Source organism: Staurois parvus, unplaced genomic scaffold (genome assembly GCF_062004578.1).
Source record: "Staurois parvus isolate SC_StPar_1 unplaced genomic scaffold, SC_StPar_1.0 ptg000017l, whole genome shotgun sequence".
NCBI classification, from domain to species: domain Eukaryota; kingdom Metazoa; phylum Chordata; class Amphibia; order Anura; family Ranidae; genus Staurois; species Staurois parvus.
In genome coordinates this window covers 6146290-6168064 of record NW_028317813.1, presented here as the reverse complement: position 1 = coordinate 6168064, position 21775 = coordinate 6146290, and the positions used below count along the sequence as shown (strand labels likewise).

At 41.7% G+C, this 21775-nt stretch overlaps 1 protein-coding gene across 1 annotated transcript in view; it reads right to left on the bottom strand.

Annotated features, from left to right (window-relative positions):
• PRPF40B (pre-mRNA processing factor 40B) overlaps nt 1-21775 on the bottom strand; it is a 162042-nt gene that overhangs the window by 113963 nt on the left and 26304 nt on the right. The window contains exons 4-7 of the mRNA XM_089679247.1: nt 15357-15428; nt 8324-8354; nt 7594-7613; nt 6016-6066 (exon numbers count right to left, since the gene is read on the bottom strand). Of these exons, the coding sequence (XP_089535373.1) occupies nt 6016-6066; nt 7594-7613; nt 8324-8354; nt 15357-15428 (174 nt within the window). The remainder of the gene's footprint in view (nt 1-6015; nt 6067-7593; nt 7614-8323; nt 8355-15356; nt 15429-21775) is intronic.

Genomic DNA, 21775 nt, shown 5'->3' with positions numbered 1-21775 from the left:
AGGAGGTGACGCACTTCCGGCAGCGGACATATTGCTACACCCAGTAAACCAAGCAGTACACCCATAGGATGTGGTGACAGGCGATTGTTACTGGGTAAATACATGTGAGTGCAATACCAAGCTTTGTCTATATTCTATTAAAAGAATACTGCACTATGGAAGGTTTCTTGCTTTATATCCCATATATGAGACCTTGAGTGGAGGTGGAGTGGATAAGGTGCGCTGGGCAGAGGTCTTTATTCAATTCCATGGTCCCTGTGATGAGGAGTGGAGTGGAGAGGATCTAGTATTGTTAATTATAGCCCTTTGGCCCTCCGTGGGTCAGTGTGTGGAGGTGAACAGGCATTGCTGCCATTTGAGGATTTTTTCTTTTTCACTGGAGTTAAGATCACGTCAGCCCAGTTTCACTTGCATGGACTTTATGTTCCAAAAAAACACAGATATATTTTTATTGTCCTTTCGTTTGTTCATACACAGTGTGCCCCTAAGAGTTATTGTCAAACAGCACGGGATGCTTTTTCTTTTTTAACCACCTTCCACCTGCCATATATTACAATGACAGGCGCAAGGTGGTTCTCTCGTTCTGATAGGACGTCATATGACGTCCTTCCATTCTCACCGCGCATGCGCAGTTTAGGGGGCACGCAGCGCGGCAGTCGCCGGTGCGCTGTGTCCCTCGGACACAGCGGATCACGGAAAGAGCCGAAGATGTCGGCTCGGTCATGTGATCAGCTGTGTCAAATCACAGCTGATCACATGTAAACACGGAAATGCCGGTTATCGGCATTTCTCTCCTCTCGAGCTGTCACGCTGACCGCTCGAGAGGAGAGGAGAGACGGTAATCGGCTTTCCGCGGAGGGGACATGTACACTGATCATCAGGGCACTGATGATCAGTGTGCCCTGATGATCAGTGTGGCCCCAGAAGTGCCACCTGTATGTGTCCATCAGTGCCAGCAGTCAGTGTTCATCAGTGCCACGTGCCAGTGCCCATCAGTGCCACATCAATGCCACATATCAGTGCATACCAGTGCACATCAATGCCACATATCAGTGCCCATCTGAGCTGCCTTTCAATGTCACCCATCAGTGCCAGTCAGTGACACCTATCAATGCCAATCAGTGCCACCTATCAGTGCTGCCAATCAGTGCCACCTATCAGTGTCAGACAGTGTCGCATATCAGTGCGCATCAGTGCCGCCTAGCAGTGCGCATCAGTGCTGCCTATCAGTGCCAGTCGGTGCCGCCTAACAGTGCCAGTCAGTGCTGCCTAACAATGCCAGTCAGTGCTGCCTATCAGTGCCTGTCGGTTCTGCCTATCAGTGTCATATATCAGTGCTGCCTTTCAGTGCCCATCAGTGATGCCTGTCAATGCCCATCAGTGCAACCTACCAGTGCCTCCTCATCAGTGCCCATCAGTGCCACCTATCAGCGTCCATCAGTGCAGCCTATCAGTGCCCATCACTGCAGCCTCATTAGCGAACATCAGTGAAGGAGAAAAATCACTTATTTACAAAACTGTATAACAAAAACTACGAAAAAAAGGGGTTTTTTTTCAAAATTTTCAGTGGCTTTTGGTTTGTTTACGAAAAAATAAAAATGCCAGAGGTGATTAAATACCACCAAAGGAAAGCTCTATCTGTCTCTAAAAAATGATACAAATTTCATATGGGTACAATGTTGCATGACCGCGCAATTGTCATTCAAAGTGTGATAGCGCTGAAAGCTGGAAATTGGCCTGGGCAGGAAGGGGGTATAAGTGCCCTGTAGGCTAGTGGTTAAAGAACCACTATCACAATTATTTGTCACAATTTTAATGTTATGTTTCACTTATATTTGTTGATTAAGACATTTATTTGTTTGCAAGATTTCTTCACTGAGCACTAATGTGTTGGCACAGCTAGCACAATATAGCACAATTTTTACATATTAGATAGAATTGATTTATAGCGCTTCACTATTCACTGTAAACAAGGAGTGACCTCAGAAAGACAGAGGTTAGGGACCTGTGCAAAATACTGTACTCCAAGACAAGAAGTTTACAGGTAAGCCAAAATTCCCTTTATCTTAATCTTAGAGTAGAAGACACATGACCTGTATTCCTGAACCATGGGCTGTCACCAAGAAATAATGGGTAAGCAATAAAAAAGCAAACACAACTGTCAACAGGCCCACAAAAAACACAGGGTTAAGGAACCCAAAAACACTCAGACAATAGCTAGAAGCACCTTGAGTCTGAAGCTTGCATCAGCCAAGACCTGAAGATCCACCTCGTAAAACCTGTAGAACATGTTAATTGAGAACCAGGTAGCAGCCTGGCAAATCAGGATACGGAGACCGGATGCTGGAAAGCCAAAAAGACACCACCTGACCTGGTGAAATGAGATCTGATAGAAAAAGGACAAACCCTTACATTAAGGGCATAAGCCCCGCAAATAAGGTGTCTGATCCCATCTGGCAATGATGGAACAGGAGGTGGGATGTCGTCTACAAGGACCAACAGGTAAGACAAAAATGGACTCCGTTTTGCAAACAGTGGCTTGGGGGGTTTTAGAGCAGGACAGAGACAATATCCTCTTTTAGGTGGAAGGGAGAGATCACCTTGGGTAGGAAAGAAGGTCTTGGTTTCAAGACCATCATGTCTTTATAAAAAACAAGAAAAGACTTTACAAGAGAGAGCTGCCAGCTCGGAAACATGCCTAAAAAATGTAAAGTTCACCAGAAAGGCAACCTTACATGTGAGGTTTTCCAATGGGATAAGCTCAAAGAGGAGTACCGAGAGCTCCATATTAAGATCCCAAGGTGTCACAGAAGGCCAAATTGGAGAATTGCTATGGGAAACTCCCTGAAGAAAAGTCTTGGCTAAGGACTGCGAAGCAAGAGGTTCTGGAAAAAAATGAATAAGTTGGAAACCTTAATGATATTCGAGGAGAGATACTGGTCAGGACCAAGTTTAAAGTACCTGTAGTTGTAAACCCTCACATATACCCAGTGAAGTGACTGACCTCAGGTGATACACAGAGATGAAACAAATCCTCCAACATAAAATGTACTTGTTTATCTGCAGTCTTCTCTTTTCTACATCCCTCCAAAGTGCTGATTTTAGATAAAATCCTTCTGCACTTGTCAGTATCACAGCATCGGGGAGCTACCCCTAGAGCTGACTGGAGGAATGGGACACACCCCCCACACAGGAGCTATGCTGTGAATAGATCGTTTCTTTACTGAGCTTTCCCTGCCTCCTCTCCCTGACCCAAAGTTATCTTATGTGTGCTTTGTTCAGATTCCATGACTGAGGTTTACAGCCACTTTAACCACTTGGCAACCGCGCTATAGCCGAATGACAGCTACAGCGAGGTTGTCCAGTCCTGGGAGGGCATCATATGACGTCCTCCCAGAACGCACCCTCCCACGTGCCTCCGGTGTTGCACACCCAGTGACCTCCATGATTGCTGTTTCCTATGGACACAGCTGATCGCGTGATTTGGTAATAAGACAATCACAGCGGCCTTTTACCACGTGATCAGCTCTGTCCAATGACACAGCAGATCACTGGGTAAATACAGTTGCCGGTTATTGTCAGCACATTCCTCACGCTGTCACAGCTTGAGGAAAGTCCTGCCGATAACCGACAGCTGTCAGAGGAGATCAGCACTGATCATCAGGGCACTGATGATCAGTGTCCTGCAGTGCCGCCCACCAGTGCCTCCCATCAGTGCCCAGCAATGCTACCCACCAGTGCCCAGCAGTGCCTCCCAACAGTACCACCCACCAGTGCCCCCCAGCAGTGCCTCTCATCAGTGCCCCCAGCAGTGCCTCCAGTCAGCACCACCCGTTAGTGTTGCCCATCAGTGCCGCCTATCAGTGCAGCCTATCAGTGCAGCATCATCAGTGTCTCCTTATCAATGCCCACCAGTGCTGCCTCATCAGTACCACTTCATCAGTGCAGCCTATCAGTGCCCATCAGTGCTGCCTATCCATGCCACCTCATCAGTGCCCATCAGTGCTGCCTATCAGTGCCCATCAGTGCTGCCTATCAGTGCAGCTTCACCAACGCACATCAGTGAAGGAGAAAAATTACCTGTTTGCAAAATTTTCTAGTAAAAACAAAGAAAAAAATTTATTTTTTTAATTTGTTGCTCTTTTTTTGTTTATATCGCAAGAAATAAAACACCCAGGGGCAAATAAATACCACCAAAAGAAAGCTCTATTTGTGTGAAAAAAATGATAAAAATTTCATATGGGTACAATGTTGCATGACCGCAATAACCAGCAATTGTCAGAGAACAGATTGGCACTGATCATTAGGGCACTGATGATCAGTGTCCAGCAGTGCCACCCACCAGTGCCCTGCAGTGCCGCCCAGCAGTGCCATCCACCAGTGCCCAGCAGTGCCACCCACCTGTGCCCAGCAGTGCCTACCAGTGCCACCCAGCTGTGTCCAGCAGTGCCACCAACCAGTGCCCCCCATCAGTGCCACCCGTCAGTGCTGCCCAGCAGTGCCACCCGTCAGTGCCCAGAAGTTCTGTCAGTCAGTGCCACTCATCATTGCTGCCCATCAGTGCGGCCTATCAGTGCCCATCATTGCTGCATATCAGTGCAGCCTCATCAATGCACATCAGTGAAGTAAAAAAATAATGTTTGCAAAAGTTTATAATAAAAACAAAGAAAAACTTTTTTTTCAAATTTCTTGCTCTTTTTTTGTCTATAGCACAAAAAATAAAACACTCAGCAGCGATTAAATACCACCAAAAGAGCTCTATTTGTGTGAAAAAAATGATAAAAATGTCATATGGGTACAATGTTGCATGACCGCGCAATTGTCATTCAAATGCGACAGCGCTGAAAATTGGCCTGGGCACGAAGGGGGTATAAGTGCCCGGTAGGCAAGTGGTTAAGAAAGGCCAAAATATGAACTGCAGAATATTCCCTGGGATTCAGCTTCCTCTCCTTGCACAGGGCAAAGTAAGTCTTTCATATGCAATGGTAGATCTTGCGGGAGACACATTTTCTCACTCTGAATTAGGAGGAGGTAAAAGAATCAGAGATACCCCCATCCTTCAAAACCTGGGTTTTCCTCAGCCATACCGTTAAAGCCAGCAACTGAGAAAAAGGATGGAATGAGGGCCTTGCACCAAGACTGGTCTGCTTGAAAGAGGCAAAGACTCTCAGTATGTCTGTGTACCAAGCTCTTCTGGCTTAATTTGGTGCAGTGATGATCACCAGAACCCCTTCTTCCTCCATCTTGCATAGCAGTCAAGGGGGAATTTTTAACAGAGGGAAAACATATATTAGCCTTAATATATGTTGGAGGTCGAGGTGGAGATATTCAGTTGAAGTGACCTGGATTGAAACTGGGCAAGGCAACTACCTCAAAGGAGGCTACCATTAGGCCCAGAACCCTTATACAGAAGAGAACTGAGGGATGACATTTGGATCTAATGGTCAGCATGTGGGATCTCAAGGTGGCAATCTTTTTTGGAGGAAGTAAAATTCTAGGTAGGGCCATGTTCAAAATTGAATCCAGGTACTCCAGACAGTGTGAGGGTTGGAGGGAAGACTTTGGAAAGTTGATTAGCCAGCCAAAGGTTTCAAGGAACTGAATCTTCGTTTGGAAGTTGGCAGACAAGGTTGTTGCTGAGGAGTCATTCAGCAGAAGATTGTACCCTGTAACAGGAATGCCCTGTGTTCGCAGAAGAGCAAAAGCGGGGCAAGCACTTTTGTGAAAAGACCTTGATAAAAGCATCTGAAAAGAGAAAGGAATGGTGTAAAAGGAAAAAAACTTCTCAAAAGGAGAAGGTCCATTGCCTATGGAAAAACAAGAACCTCATTGAGTGGGTGGGGTTATATGAGCGTGCAGTAGGGGCCCTAACAAAGTTATTTTGCCAGTGTCCATTGATTTGAAAGTAGCCTGCATATAATCTATGGTCATGAAGTCCTGTGTCCTGTACTGTATGATAAAGATGATATGTTTCTGAAAATCAATCACATGCTGTGTATAAAAACACGCGTCAACCTTTTTTGGAATGTCCTGAGAGGGTGACTTGTCATCCACAGTCTTTGGCATCTGCACAATGTAGAAATGACAACTGCATTAGAAAAATACTTCACATCAACATTCACAAGAATATTTATGTCCTGAAAGAATTAAAGAGCAATTCAGAGCAACTGTCAGGAATGTCTCTCACTTACCTCTCGGACGCTATCCCACACTGTCTGTCACAGGCTCCTGGCAGCTTGCAGGAAAACCTCCTCCATGCTGACTGGCTGATGGCCACACCTATCCCCCACTCAGTGTGTCCGTAGTTGGGCAACAGGTCCGGCTCTAGCAGCAACTCCTTACCTGTCTGCTTGGCCACAATACCTCAGGCACTCTCTATAAGCATTGAAAGCCCAGGGCACTGGGCTTTTAATAGCTTTTTACTACACTGGCACTGCACTCATAATACTCTCTCCCCTTACCTTATTGACTATTACTATATTGTCTGCTGTCTGCTTGGACCTTTTGCTTGCTTTTGGATTATGCTTACTGACCATAGTCTGCCATGACTCCTGCTTGTCTTTGGACAAAGCTTGCTGACTGTTGCCTGCCTTGACCCCTGTCTGTTTCTGGATTACACCATTGTGTAATAAGTCCTGGGGCAACCAAGTACCGGTAGACCTGTTAGCCTTAAGGAAAGGGAGCTGTTATAGGTGAAGATACACTAGTTAGCCATAGTCTTTTACATCTGGTATTGAGGCAAGCATTAGGGCAACAAGTAAAATCAATCAGCTGATTGTTAATACAACCCATGCACTGCAACTTTGCTACAGTCAGAAAGTTTACTCAAGTTTTTTTTTTTTGTTCTGGATACAGAGGGGAGGGAGTGTTACAGCCAGTGGAAAGAGGGAAAATCGGGAATCAGAACAAAGACTGCAGGAAAAGCTTGCAGGGGTTCTAGCTTCCCCTACTCCACCAAAAGGAGAGTTTTTATTGCAGTCTGTTTTCTCTTGAAGATTTTCCCTCACTTCCGGTCCATATAATATGCTCCCATCAGGACAGGATGAAATCTCCTCACTAGGTCCACAGAAACAGTAAAAGGTTGTAACCCTTTCTCACTCTACCCAAAAATTTAAAACGTTTTGGCTGTATATATGTACTTTAGTACAACAAGATACCACAGATTTCCAGACGTGGAGTGGGAGGATTTTCTTCCTCAATTTGTGCTGTTGAAACGTTCTATCTCTCCTAAAAGTATCAGCAACCATAGACAAGCTTCCAATGCTGGTGGCTGTGATAAAGCACATCTCTGCCACAATGTAAAGCCAGAAAGATTAATTCATTCATTGTCCAGTAAGCAGGCTGAAAAAACAGAGGTGACATAGAAAGTTGCATAACTGAATCAGGAAATGTGTGTGTCATTTGCCCAATTGTGCTGTGTGGCAGAGGTGTATAAATCACAAGCCCTTTGGTAGAAAAATAGTAAACATATAGTTGATTTATCTACGCATTGAAAATACCACACACACTATGCTTTTGCGAGTGGGCCTCGAAAGGATTAACAGTAAAAGTACATATAGTAATTAGGCACAGATTAATTATTAAGGTACTCACCGATGGAGCTGGCACTGCTGCTGAAATTACATACACACAAAAAATAATGTTTAGAGTAAAAGTAAATCAAAGCAGAACATTAGGTGAGGTCTACATTTGAAAACGCTGAATCATACTCTACATAAGTAACAAAGGCAAGCGCGCAAGAGCAGGCACGTGATGTCACTTTCAGTGCCACTAAGAAGATTGTCATGTGGTATGTGTGCAAGCTCAGACTTGCTCCTGCTGGGCCCTTCTCCCCACAAATACAGCGCTGCGGTCATGGGATGTCAATTTCAAACTATGGCCTGCACCTCTGCGCTGCAATCCACCAACATGTTTCAGAGAGACCTGCCTTACGTCCCTGACATTCAGGACCCTGTTCTCCTCTCAGTACCTGCCTTTCTGATAGTGCAGGAACTGAGGCTGATCTGAGGTCCAAATGTGTAGCAATTGGGGCTGATCTGAGGTGTGAAGGTACAGGAATTGGTGCTGATCTAAGGTGTGAAGGTGCAGGAATTGGGGTTTAACTGAGGTCTGAAGGTGCAGGAACTGGGGTTGATGTGAAGTCTGAAGGTACAATAATCTGGGCTGATCTAAGGTCTATGGCTCGCTATTCTTTAATAGCACACTGGTTGTGTAATGCTTGTAAATTTACACTTAATGTGGAAAAGGTTGTTGACCCTCTACTCTATAGTGTCCATTTCTCTCTTTGTGGCCCATTACACTCACCCCAAAGCAGAATACTCACAACTGACAGACTCTATTCCTGGAGCTGTGACCTGCCAAAAGAAAAATCCACATATTACTGGTGAGCACAGAAAGATATATATATATATATATATATATATTGTATGTTTCCTGTATATCCTTAAAAAGTTATAAATGTTGCATTAAAACAAAAGCCCCTTTCCCCTTCTTTCCTTCATCTTGCTTTATCTTTTCTCCCTACTTTTTCCTCCCTCTTCCCCCCACCCTCCGCTTGTTATCTACTGACATTGAGGCATGCGTCCCTAGTCTTAGTCTCTCGCCTCTTTCCTATACATCTACTTGCTCATGTCTAAGTGGATGGCAATGCCCTTATTGCCGATCTCAACCCCCCAAATGTGAGAATAGTTACAGCCTACGTAAGCGTTTGCTTCAACCCCTTTCAACCCCTGAATAACCTTTTTAGTATATTCCCACAATGCTGACCATGATGCCCACAATATACCATTGGTTTTTGACATAATGTTGTTTTTACCTTAATACTCCTGTTCCTTACTGGCTTTGACAGTTCTTTTACTAACATTTGTATGATATTGCATGCTGCAGTGCTGATTCCTGAAGATCTGCCTTTATTGTTATCTTGTTTTCCTTACTTACTGTATGTGTTTGCAAAATAACTTTATAAACAAAGGAATTACAAAAAAAACCCCAAGCGTAATAGGCAAGACATGGCAAATACAGTACATACAGTATATCATATCTACTAAAAAAAGATTAATTTTAGGTCCATGTCATACCAGTAATTCTGACTCTGGCAACACCTTTCCAGTGACAAAATCACTTAGAATCCACCCTCTTATCCAACAGTGTCACTTTTTTACTGGCCTGAACAGCAAGATGAAGCTGTGTTGCTGTTCCCTTCACTAGCAGTTGGGATTCTGCAGTTCTGAGGGAGGGAGTGACTTCTGTTAGGTAAAGTGTCAACTGCAGCATGGAGATTCTGCTGAAGTGTTGAGGTTTATAAGCACATTTTGGCCATACAGGAATTTAAGATGACTCATTTATGAAATTAACATACTGACCATTGCTCTGGGGAGGTGGAGAACTCTCCAAACCTCCCACTTATTGTTTTTGTCCTATTCACTTTCCTCTTTTATCAAACCCTTGTCTGTTCATTCCTCTATCTCTCAGTCATTTAAACATCTGGCAGTATATATTTCCATTACAGTCCTCATTCTTTTCCTTTGTTCTTAATAGCATGGAGTACTTGGTTCCCCTCGGCTGTGGACATTAAATACTGCAATAGTATCTTGCAATTTTACAAAAATTTATATTTGTAGAATAAGGACACACTGCATTAAGACATTAATCCTCCTGCAAGGGTTTTATATTGTATTTACAGTTAGGTCCATATATATTTGAACACAGGCACAATTGTCATACTTTTGGCTCTGTGTGCCACCAGAATAAATTAAAACGAAACAATCCAAATGAATTTGAAGTGCAGACTTTCAGCTTTAATTTAAGGGGTTGAACATAAATATCAAGTACAAATTTTAGGAACTGCAACCATTTGTATACACAGTCGCTCCATTTTCAGGGGCTCAAATGTAATTGGACAAATGAATATATTTATAAATAAAATGTTTATTTTTAATATTTTGTTGTGAATCCTTTACTGGCAATGATTGCCTGAAGTCTGGAACCCATGAACATTACCAAAGACTGGGTTTCCTCCTTTCTGATGCTTTGCCAGGCTCTAACTGCAGCTGTCTTCAATTGTTCTTTGTTCTGCCTTTAGTTTTGCCTTCAGCAAGTGAAATGCATTCTCAATTGGGTTGAGATCAGGTGACTGACTCTACCATTGCAGAATATTCCACTTCTTTTCCTTCAAAAGCTCCTGGGTTGCTTTTGCAGTGTGTTTTGGATCATTGTCCATCTGTACTGTGAAGCGCCGTCCAATCAACTTTGCTGCATTTGGCTGAATCTGGGCTGACAGTATACTGCAGAATTCATGCGGCTGCTTCTGTCATCTGTCACATCATCAATAAACACCAATGACCCAATGCCACTGGAAGCCATGCGTGCCCATGCCATCACACTGCCTCCACCATGTTTTACAGATGACATTGTGTGCTTTGTTATCTGTTTGACTTCTCCTGTAGATATTCACCTGGTCTTCATTGAGTACCCTTTGGGTACTAGGGGTCACTGTTTCTTTTATATCCCCATGTGGATTTGGGTCATCTGTTGCCCCATTTGCTAAAGTCTATTTTCTAGTATTTATTTTATGTAAATCATTTTAACATCTCTTGAGTGTTCTATTTTTAGTTATAGCGCTGCATCACTTTTATATGTATTTGTACTATTGCTCCTATTTGGTATAGGTGAGATGCTGGCTGCTTTTTAGTTTAGTTTAACATGTACCGTAAAAGCGCAGGAGAACATTTTTTTGTTATTTAATTGTATGCTTTGGATCATGAGCTGTTCCAAGCCTTCTCCACACTTTTTTCTTCCCGCCATTCTGGTACAGATTAATCTTAGTTTCATCTGTCCAAAGAATGCTTTTCCAGAACACGTCTGTTTTATAGATGTTTTTTTGGCAAAGTCTAATCTGACTTTTCTATTCTTCAGGCTTATGAATGGTTTGCACCTTGTGGTGAACCTTCTGTATTTACTCTTGTGAAGTCTTCTCTTGATTGTAGACTTTGACAATGATACTTAAAAAATAAATAAATAAATATTAATGCGGCACATACATCAATAATAATAATTTTCAATTAATGAACATATATGAAAGTCCAAATAATTCAGTCCATTCTTGTGATCACCACGTGAAGAAAAAATATTATACAAAATTCATCAGAATAAATCACTTCGATCATCCAATAATCCCCGCGTGAATAATTGCGCAAAAAACAAAATATAAATCTGTGTGGTGCTCCCCTCTCAGGTGTGCACTCACCAAATTTAATTCCCTCTCACTCTCATGGTTGGCATGCTGTGCTTAACTTCTAAACTAGCTAAAAATTTGTATTAATGTGCATAAAGAAGCCAAGGAAAGATGGAAAAATCTCCAAAAGGCATCAAATTACAGATTAGACATTCTTATAATATGTCACCAAAAGTTAGATTTTATTTCCATCATTTACACTTTCAAAATAACAGAAAACAAAAAAATGGCGTCTGCAAACGTTTGGGCACCCTGCAGAGTTAATATCTTGTACTGCCCCCTTTGGCAAGTATCACAGCTTGTAAACGCTTTTTGTAGCCAGCCAAGAGTCTTTCAATTCTTGTTTGAGGTATCTTTGCCCATTCTTCCTTACAAAAGTCTTCCAGTTCTTTGAGATTTCTGGGATGTCTGTCACGCACTGCTCTTTTAAGGTCTATCCATAGATTTTCAATTATGTTGAGGTCAGGAGATTGTGAAGGCCATGGCAAAACCTTCAGTTTACGCCTCTTGATGTAATCCCCCGTGGATTTCGAGGTGTGTTTAGGATCGTTATCCATTTGTAGAAGCCATCCTCTCTTTAACTTCAGCTTTTTCACAGATGGCATCAAGTTACCATCCAAAATTTGCTGAAATTTTATTGAATCCATTTTTCCTTCTACTCATGAGATGTTCCCTGTGCCACTGGCTGCAACACAACCCCAAAGCATGATTGATCCAACCCCATGCTTAACAGTTGGACACAGGTTCTTTTCATTAAATTCTGTGCCCCTTCTTCTCCAAACGTACCTTTGCTCATTCTGGCCAAAAAGTTCAATTTTAACCTCATCGGTCCACAGAACTTGTTTCCAAAATGCATCAGGCTTGTCTATATGTTCATTTGCAAAGTTCAAACGATGATTTTTGTGGTGAGGATGTAGAAGAGGTTTTCTTCTGATGACTCTTCCATGAAGACCATATTTGTACAAGTATCTGTTTATAGTGAAATAGTGTACCACAACTCCAGTGTCTGCCAGATCTTTCTGGAGGGATCGTGCAGTCAAACGTGGGTTTTGAATTGTTTTTCTCACAATCCTGCGAGCTGTTCTGTCTGATATTTTTCTTGGTCTTCCAGATCTTGCTTTAACTTCCACTGTTCCTGATGACTGCCATTTCTTAATTACATTCCGAACAGAGGATATTGACATCTGAAAACGCTTTGCTATCTTCTTATTGCCTTCTCCAGCTTTGTGAGCGTCAACTATTTTCTGTGTCAGTTTTCTAGACAACTGCTTAGAAGAACCCATGGTGCTGATTGTTGGGGCAAGGTCAGATGAGTCTGGGCATTTAAAACCTTTGAGATTGACATAACCTGGTCTTCCCAGACGATGATTGAGAACAATCCATGACACTGGCAGGTCTCAGCTTTGCAAAGGGGGCAGTGCATGCTATAAATTCTGCAGGGTGCCCAAACTTTTGCAGACACCATTTTTTTGTTTTCTGTTATTTTGAAAGTGTAAATGATGGAAATAAAATCTAACTTTTGTTGACATATTATAAGAATGTCTAATCTGTAATTTGATGCCTTTTGGAGATTTTTCCATCTTTCCTTGGCTTCGTTATACACATTAATACAAATTTTTAGCTGGGGTGCCCAAACTTTCGATCCCCACTGTATATACATCTTTGGGCTTGATTCTATTAAACTTCTTGTAAGTAGTATTCTCTAGTAGAGAATAAAGCTTTTTAAGAAGTACTGCACCATGTGGGGTTTCCATTTTTTATCTTCTATGTGATATATGTGTGGAGTTTTGGAAGGATAATTCCCTTTAACCCTGGAGACAGGGAACGATTACTAGAGATCCATACTACTGATTGAAGGGTGATCTGGTCCTTGGAGAATTATATTCTTAAACTCAGCATGCCAAACATGAGAGTGGAAGGCAATTAAGTTTGGTGAGTGCACACCTGAGAGGGGAGCACCACACAGATTTATATTTAGTTTTTTTGCACAATTATTCACGCGGTGATTATTGGATGATCAAAGTGATTTATTCTGCTGAATTTTGTATAATATTTTTTCTTCACATGGTGATCACAAGAATGGACTGAATTATTTGGACTTTCATATACAGTATGTTCAAAATTATTATTATTGATGTATATGCCACATTAATATTTATTTCTTTTTTAAATATTATTATAATTTTAATAATTCAATGTGGCAGCAGGTTATTATATGAGTGATTTGCACATTTCACATTAACTGATGTTTTCATATTACTTTTCAAATGATTGGTAATTACATTTATTTTTTAGGGCAGTTTTGTGAGGGATTTTACACCTTATTTTGGATTTGACAATGACATGCCAACCTCTTGGAGAGTGTCCTTTACTTGTCTGGTTGTTGTGAATGGGTTTTTCTTTACCACAGAGAGGATCCTGCGATCATCCACCAATGTTGTCTTCTGTGGACGTCCATGTCTTTTTATGTTGCTGAGCTCACCAGTGCGTTCTTCTTTCCTCAGAATGTAGCAAAGGGTTGATCTGGCCACTCCTAATGTCACTGCTACCTCCCTGATGGATTTGTTTTGCTTTTGAAGCCTTACAATGGTCTGCTTCAGGTGCATGGACAGCTCCTTTGAATGCATGATGTAGGTTCACAGCAACAGATTCCAAATGCAAATACCACACTTAGAATCAACTCCAGACCTTTGGGTAATGACGGGCGCAAGGCGGTTCTCTCATTCTGGGATTCAAAGGAGCTGTCCACGCACTCTCACCACGCGTGCGTGGCTCCGGGAGCGCACAGCGGATCACCGATCAACGGAAGATCTCGGCTCGGTCATGTGATCAGCTGTGTCCAATCACAGCTGATCGCATGTAAATAGGGAATTGCCGGTTATCAGCATTTCTCTCCTCACGAGCTGTCACAATGACAGCTCGTGAGGAGATGAGAGCCGGTAATCGGCATTCCTCAGAGGGGACATGCCCTGATGATCAGTGTAGCCCCAGCAGTGCCACCTGTCAGTGCCCATCAATGCCAGCTGTCAGTGCTCATCAATGCCACCTGCCAGTGCCCATCAGTGCCACATATCAGTGCCTACCAGTGCACATCAATGCCACATATCAGTGCCCATCTGAGCTGCCTTTCAGTGTCACCTATCAGTGCCACCTATCAATGCCCGTCAGTGCCACCTATCAGTGCTGCCAATCAGTGCCACCTATCAGTGCCAGTCAGTGCCGCCTATCAGTGCACATCAGTGCCGGTCAGTGCTGCCTATCAGTGCCGCCTAACAGTGCCAGTCAGTGCCGCCTATCAGTGCCAGTCAGTGCCGCCTATCAGTGCCATATATGAGTGCTGCATTCAGTGCCCATCAGTGATGCCTGTCAATGCCCATCAGTGCCACCTACTAGTGCCTCCTCATCAGTGCCCATAAGTTCCACCTATCAGTGCCCATAAGTGCAGCCTATCAGTGTCCATCACTGCAGCCTCATTAGCGCACATCAGTGAAGGAGAAAAATCACTTATTTACAAAATTTTATAACAAAAACTAAGAAAAAACTTTTTTTTTTTCAAAATTTTCAGTTGTTTTTGTTTGTTTAGCAAAAAATAAAAAAACCCAGAGGTGATTAAATACCACCAAAAGGAAGCTCTGTCTCAAAAAATGATAAATATTTCATTTGGGTACAGTGTTGCATGACCGCGCAATTGTCATTCAAAGTGCGGCAGCGCTGAAAGCTGAAAACTGGCCTGGCCAGGAAAGGGGTATAAGTGCCCTGTAGGAAAGTGGTTAATTGATGAAGAAATAATGAAGGAGTAGCCCACATCTGGCCATCAAACAGCTTTTGATTCAATTGTCCATTTACTTTTGGTCCCTTGAAAAAAGGGGGATGGCTACTCTTATGAGCTGTAATTCCTAAACCCTTCCTCCAATTTGGATGTACATACGCTCAAATTAAATCTAAGAGTGTGCACTTTCAGCCCATATCCATTATATAACTATAGCTTGAATATGTTTTGGTAAATACCTGAAAAAAACCTAAAATTATGCCTGTGTCCAAATATAACTGGACCTGTATGTTGCAATTTTTCTGTGATATATCAATTTTTTTAATAACGAAGACTGAAACTCAAAATACTGACCATTGAAGATGCTGTGGTTGTTACTGCTGGTAGCATCATGGTTGGTATTAATGGCGGCACCAGGTTTTGAAGCTTTGGAGTAGAATAAATAGCAGAATTATAGGACAGTCTTATCATTGACTTAATAAATATATAAAATATAGGTAAAACTAGCAGACAGTGAGACATACGTGAAACCACTTAAAGGTGAAGTTCTTCTTTAGTAACATGTTACAATAATATTTAGGGTGTAACATGTCACTACGCATCTGTCCCCACACTCCCCAAATGACAGCGGATGGGGGCTCTCTGCATTTTCTGGCACAATTTAAAAGCAGCAAGGCTGTGTAGGGCTCCGCCCACACAGTCACATCATTCATTTATTCATTCACTACAAATCCCATCAGCAACCGTAGCAGATACAGTGGGGCAAAAAAGTATTTAGTTAGCCACCAATTGTGCAAGTTCTCCCACTTAAAAAGATGAGAGAGGCCTGTAATTGGCATCATAGGTAGACCTCAACGATGAGAGACAAAATGAGAAAAAAAATCCAGACAATTTATTTGCAAATCATGGTGGAAAATAAGTATTTAATCACCTACAAACAAGCAAGATTTCTGGCTCTCACAGACCTGTACCTTCTTCTTTAAGAGGCTCCTCTGTCCTGCAGTCATTACCTGTATCAATGGCACCTGTTTGAACTTGTTATCAGTATAAAAGACACCTGTCCACAACTTCAAACAGTCACACTCCAAACTCCACTATGGTGAAGACTAGAGAGCTGTCGAAGGACACCAGAAACAAAATTGTAGACCTGCACCAGGCTGGGAAGACTGAATCTGCAATAGGCAAGCAGCTTGGTGTGAACAAATCAACTGTGGGAGCAATAATTAGAAAATGGAAGACATACAAGACCACTGATAATCTCCCTTGATCTGGGGCTCCACGCAAGAGCTCACCCCGTGGGGTCAAAATGATCACAAGAATGGTGAGCAAAAATCCCAGGACCACACGGGGGGGACCTAGTGAATGACCTGCAGAGAGCTGGGACCAACGTAACAAGGGCTACCATCAGTAACACACTACGCCGCCAGGGACTCAGATCCTGCAGTGCCAGACGTGTCCCCCTGCTTAAGTCAGCACATGTCCGGCCCTGTCTGAAGTTTGCTAAAGACCAGTTGGATGATCCAGAAGAGGGTTGGGAGAATGTCATATGGTCAGATGAAACCAAAATAGAACTGTTTTGTAGAAACACAACTCGTCGTGTTTGGAGGAGAGAGAATGCTGAGTTGCTGTCAGGGCTCCCAGGGTATGACCAGAGATATGTGACTGACGCAGGGAAACGCAGACTCCAGATATGATATAAACAATATAATTTATTAACACTAACAATACATAAACGCAGTGCAATACTAAAACATAACACAGTGCAAACGAACCCAACCAAACCACCCACAGATAACAAAACATACAATGCAAGCGTCGTCAGGCAGGCCGGGTCAATAACAGGAGGTCAGAACGTATGGGGTTAAGCAGGAGAATGGTCAGACAAAGCCAGGGATCAGAGCAGGAGAATGGTCAGACAAAGCCAGGGATCAGAGCAGGAGAATGGTCAGACAAAGCCAGGGATCAGAGCAGGGTCAGCAACGAATCAGACAGGAACAGGATTGCAGGAACAGGATACAGGGCCCAGGAGAAACACACACCAAGGCAGAGTCTGCAGGTCTGGCCATCCCTTAAATACACCAGCATAAGCAGTTTCAGGTGTTTGGCTGGCTGCAAGGTTGAGTCTCTGATTGCTGGGAGCACCCGCTGGCCAGCCCTGGTACTGCAGCCCATAAGGCAGGTGAGTCCCACCATTGCTGGCCAGTCCATTCCTGACAGTTGCATCCAAAGAACACCATACCTACTGTGAAGCTTGGGGGTGTCAACATCATGCTTTGGGGCTGTTTCTCTGCAAAGGGACCAGGATTTGGATGATCCAGAATAGGATTGGGAGAATGTCATATGGTCAGATGAAACCAAAATAGAACTGTTTGGTAGAAACACAACTCGTCGTGTTTGGAGGAGAGTGAATGCGGAGTTGCATCCAAAGAACACCATACCTACTGTGAAGCTTGGGGGTGTCAACATCATGCTTTGGGGCTGTTTCTCTGCAAAGGGACCAGGACGACTGATCCATGTACAGGACAGAATGAATGGGGCCATGTATCGTGAGATTTTGAGTGCAAACCTCCTTCCATCAGCAAGGGCACTGAAGATGAAACGTGGCTGGGTCTTCCAACATGACAATGATCCCAAACATACCGCCCGGGCAACGAAGGAGTGGCTTCGTAAGAAGCATTTCAAGGTCCTGGAGTGGCCTAGCCAGTCTCCAGATCTCAACCCCATAGAAAACCTTTGGAGGGAGTTGAAAGTCCATGTTGCCCAGTGACAGCCTCAAAACATCACTGCTCTAGAGGAGATCTGCATGGAGGAATGGGCCAACATACCAGCAACAGTGTGTGCCAACCTTGTGAAGACTTACAGGAAACGTTTGACCTCTGTCATTGCCAACAAAGAATATATAACAAAGTATTGATATGAACTTTTGATATTGACCAAATACTTATTTTCCACCATAATTTGCAAGTAAATTCTTTCCAAATCAGCCAATGTGATTGTCTGGATTTTTTTTTCTCATTTTGTCTCTCATAGTTGAGGTCTACCTATGATGCCAATTACAGGCCTCTCTCATCTTTTTAAGTGGGAGAACTTGCACAATTGGTGGCTGACTAAATACTTTTTTGCCCCACTGTAGCTTGGCGTTCTCAATGAAGTATGAGGGGACTGATAATCGCTCTCGTAGTTCATTGACACTTCCCACAGCTTTCAAACAGAAAGTCTGTACACAGGTACAGGCAGAAAGCTGTAGGCAGTGTCTGCAGGAGAAATGCTCTGCAAGTTCCTAAGATCAAAATTAATTTTCACCTATATTTACTGTGCAATTATTAATTTTTAAGTGAATGTAGCCCCTATATTCACATATATCTATTAGTTGAAAAGTGTAATGATTTGATTTCGGTAGAAAGTATATCATATTAGGAAATATGGGAAATACGTGGCAGTCTATGAAATCCCATATTTAAAGTGTATGCAAAGCCACAACTTTTTATTTTATTACTGTCTGTATTCACAGAGATTCACCCTCTCTATTTGTACTGGTGACTATTGTCCACGGTATGAAAAGTGATGGATAATCCACATTTGAGTTTTCACAAGAACAAGAGGTAAGGGCAAACCCCTCAATACACAAATCTGTTCTGGTGACAACCATAGATTTCCTATCACTTCCTGTTGTGTAACTGTAACGAGAAGTGAAGGGAAGTCAGGACACAGAGTACAATAAAAGAATGGACAGGGATCATAACCATTCTCTGCTCTAAAACAAACAAAAGTTTTGGCTTTACATACACTTTACATTTTCATGCCATTTATGGTACATATATTCATTTTGGTCCAGTCCTAGTTGCATACTTTTCTATGAAAGAATTTCTCTCTGTTTATCTAATTCTTTTCATGTAGCAACATTATAGGGAAGTACCAAGAGAAGAGAAGAGGGGATACAAAGAACAGGAAAAGAGGAGGGGAATGAACTCCTCACATGAAAAAAGATTAAGCAGGATTTTTAAGGTGCCATAAATAATAGGACAACAATATAAGCTAAAACTTACAATATTTATTGTTAAATCAGTAAAAATAGTTTAAAAGAAATACATTTGAGTATCCCAACATTAATGGAAATACTTATTCAGAGACATATATCCCATGCAATATTCTCAACATGTTTTGCCTATTTCAGGCTTCTTCAAGAGATATTTAATATAACACCTATAACAACAAATTCATGTTGATTACACAATATACCAACAAATTAGATATCTTGAGTACATATGTAAAAAAATATAGCAAATTTAAATCACTACAAATCATAAGCGATATACATTATACAAATATTTAAAATTTTGATGAGGGGCAGATTACCAAATAGTTCATAATGGCTCAAATGGACAAGTAGTATGCAGAATCATTATAGTGCAATTTGATGGAACACAAAATCCTCAAAGGGGCCCGGACTAAATGGCGCTTCAGATGGTTGGGCACAAAAGCTAAGTAGAAAAGCATCAACAGCCACTGAAAATCTCCAAAAAAAAAAAAATTTATAAAATAAAAAGGCATATACCTTTAAGGAATAGGATAGACACCATTGATTTAAAATAATATGCATGTGCCACGCTCCACTAAATCAATAAATATAATAATATACCAATTATTCATGAGATCAAAAACCAAACTAATAAATATATATATATATATATATATTAAGATATAAAATAAATATGTACATGTGAAAATGTGATAAATAATTTTAGTGCATCTATAATATAATTAAAAAAAATATACAAAATTCATAAAAATTTTAAAGTGAAAAAAATCAATCCAAAAATGTGTCCACTATCTGATAAAATTTCTGAAAACAACATCAAATGGACCGGATATGATTTTCTTATGCGTTCACCTCACTTTTAGCCTAACTGCAAATTAGGCTAAAACAGCTTTTTGTCCTTAGTTGGATGGATGAGATCTTTTCCAGGATTAATGAATAGTAGGTTGTAATATTTCTATTTTTCCACCTGGAGTCTCTCTGGTTAGCTGATCCCTGTGTTGGATTATGGATGAATGGATTTCTCCCTCTCTCCTCCAGGGGTCTACTTCTTCCTTTCCCTCCACTCTTTAATACTCCATATTAATATTTCAAAAAAGAAAAAAGAACATAGTGCCTTATCCTTTTTATATCTTTATTGGTATATACAATGCCATTTCACTCACATTTATAATAAATTAAAACCACTTTTGTAAATTGCTTTTAATCCTCTGTCTGTACTCGCCGTTAGATCCTGAATGCGTCGTGACATCAGAGCCCCACTCCTACGCGTTGCGCCACCGGGTCACGTGGCTTCATCAGGGGGAAATTTATTATAAATGTGAGTGGAATGGCATTGTATATACCAATAAAGATATAAACAGGATAAGGCACTATGTTCTTTTTTTAAATATTATTATGGAGTATTAAAGAGTGGAGGAAAAGGAAGAAGTAGACATATATATATATATATATATATATATATATATTTATTTGATTTTTGATCACATGAATAATTGGTATATTATTATATTTATTGATTTAGTGGAGCACGGCACATATATATCATTATTTTAAATCAGTTGTATTCACTATTATATGAGTAAGTGTTTGGTGTCAGTGAACCACGTGTGTGTTAATTTAACATAATTGATTAATTATTGAGGCACTTGTATATTCACCATAGTAGCTCGCAAGCACTTTTACACATTGTATTTAGGATAGACACCCCTATTTGTGCACTCAGCAAATATGATTACTACCATCACGTTTAATTGTGTTACATCGAAAAAAAACGAAATATACAGGTCCCAAGTTGGGTCCTGGAATATAAAAGTAGAGTACAGTAAAAAGGAGACCACTATCACTACAGTTGGCATAGTGCACACTCTGTGTGCGTATAGTGTAGATTCTGAGCTTACCTTTGTCAAAACACTTTGTATCACTAAGGGGAAGGTGGCAATAACCAAATGCTCATTGGGCAAAAAAACAATCCTCAAACAAGGAAATGCATGCTATTGGATAAGGTTACCGAAAGATTAGTAATAAATATTGGGAGACCAGAAGTAGAAAACATCAGCCACAAGCTCCAAACTGTATCTATAAAGTCTCACCAATGTTGCAACAGCACCACAGACACCACCTCCCCATCAGCCAACAAAACTTTGGAGCCAAACCAGCTCATTTATATGTGAGCCCCTCCCACTGCGTTCCGACGTTGATGACGTCATGATGCCAGTGACGTTGATGACGTCATGATGCCAGTGACGTCATGATGCAGCACGGACTTAGGACGTCACTTCCGCCCACCATCTGCACAGCGCCAACCAACATGGCTGCACCCCAACAGCACACCACAATGAGAAACACGGTAACCACATACTACCGCCCTGCAGAGAGATAAATATACAAAAAAGGCACATCATCAGCATCACATTGATTGCTAAATACTGCCTCAACTTGGCTTAAGGCTCTTAACATAGTTGAAGCACCATCTATAGGACAAATGACAAATTACTGTACTAATAAATACCTGCAGATTTAGGTTACATATGAAAGGCAGAGTAAACTTCCTGTAAACCATCCGTAAAACCATCCAAGCGTAATGCATATAGAGTAGGAGTTTTAGGATTTCTAACTCAGGAAGTTTAATGTACTCTTGTCTATAATTCCTTGACGGTAGGCCCGATTAATGATGGCCTTGTATTTAATAACCATAGAGTTAACTCGGCTCGAAAGTATTGGTTTGTACCATGCT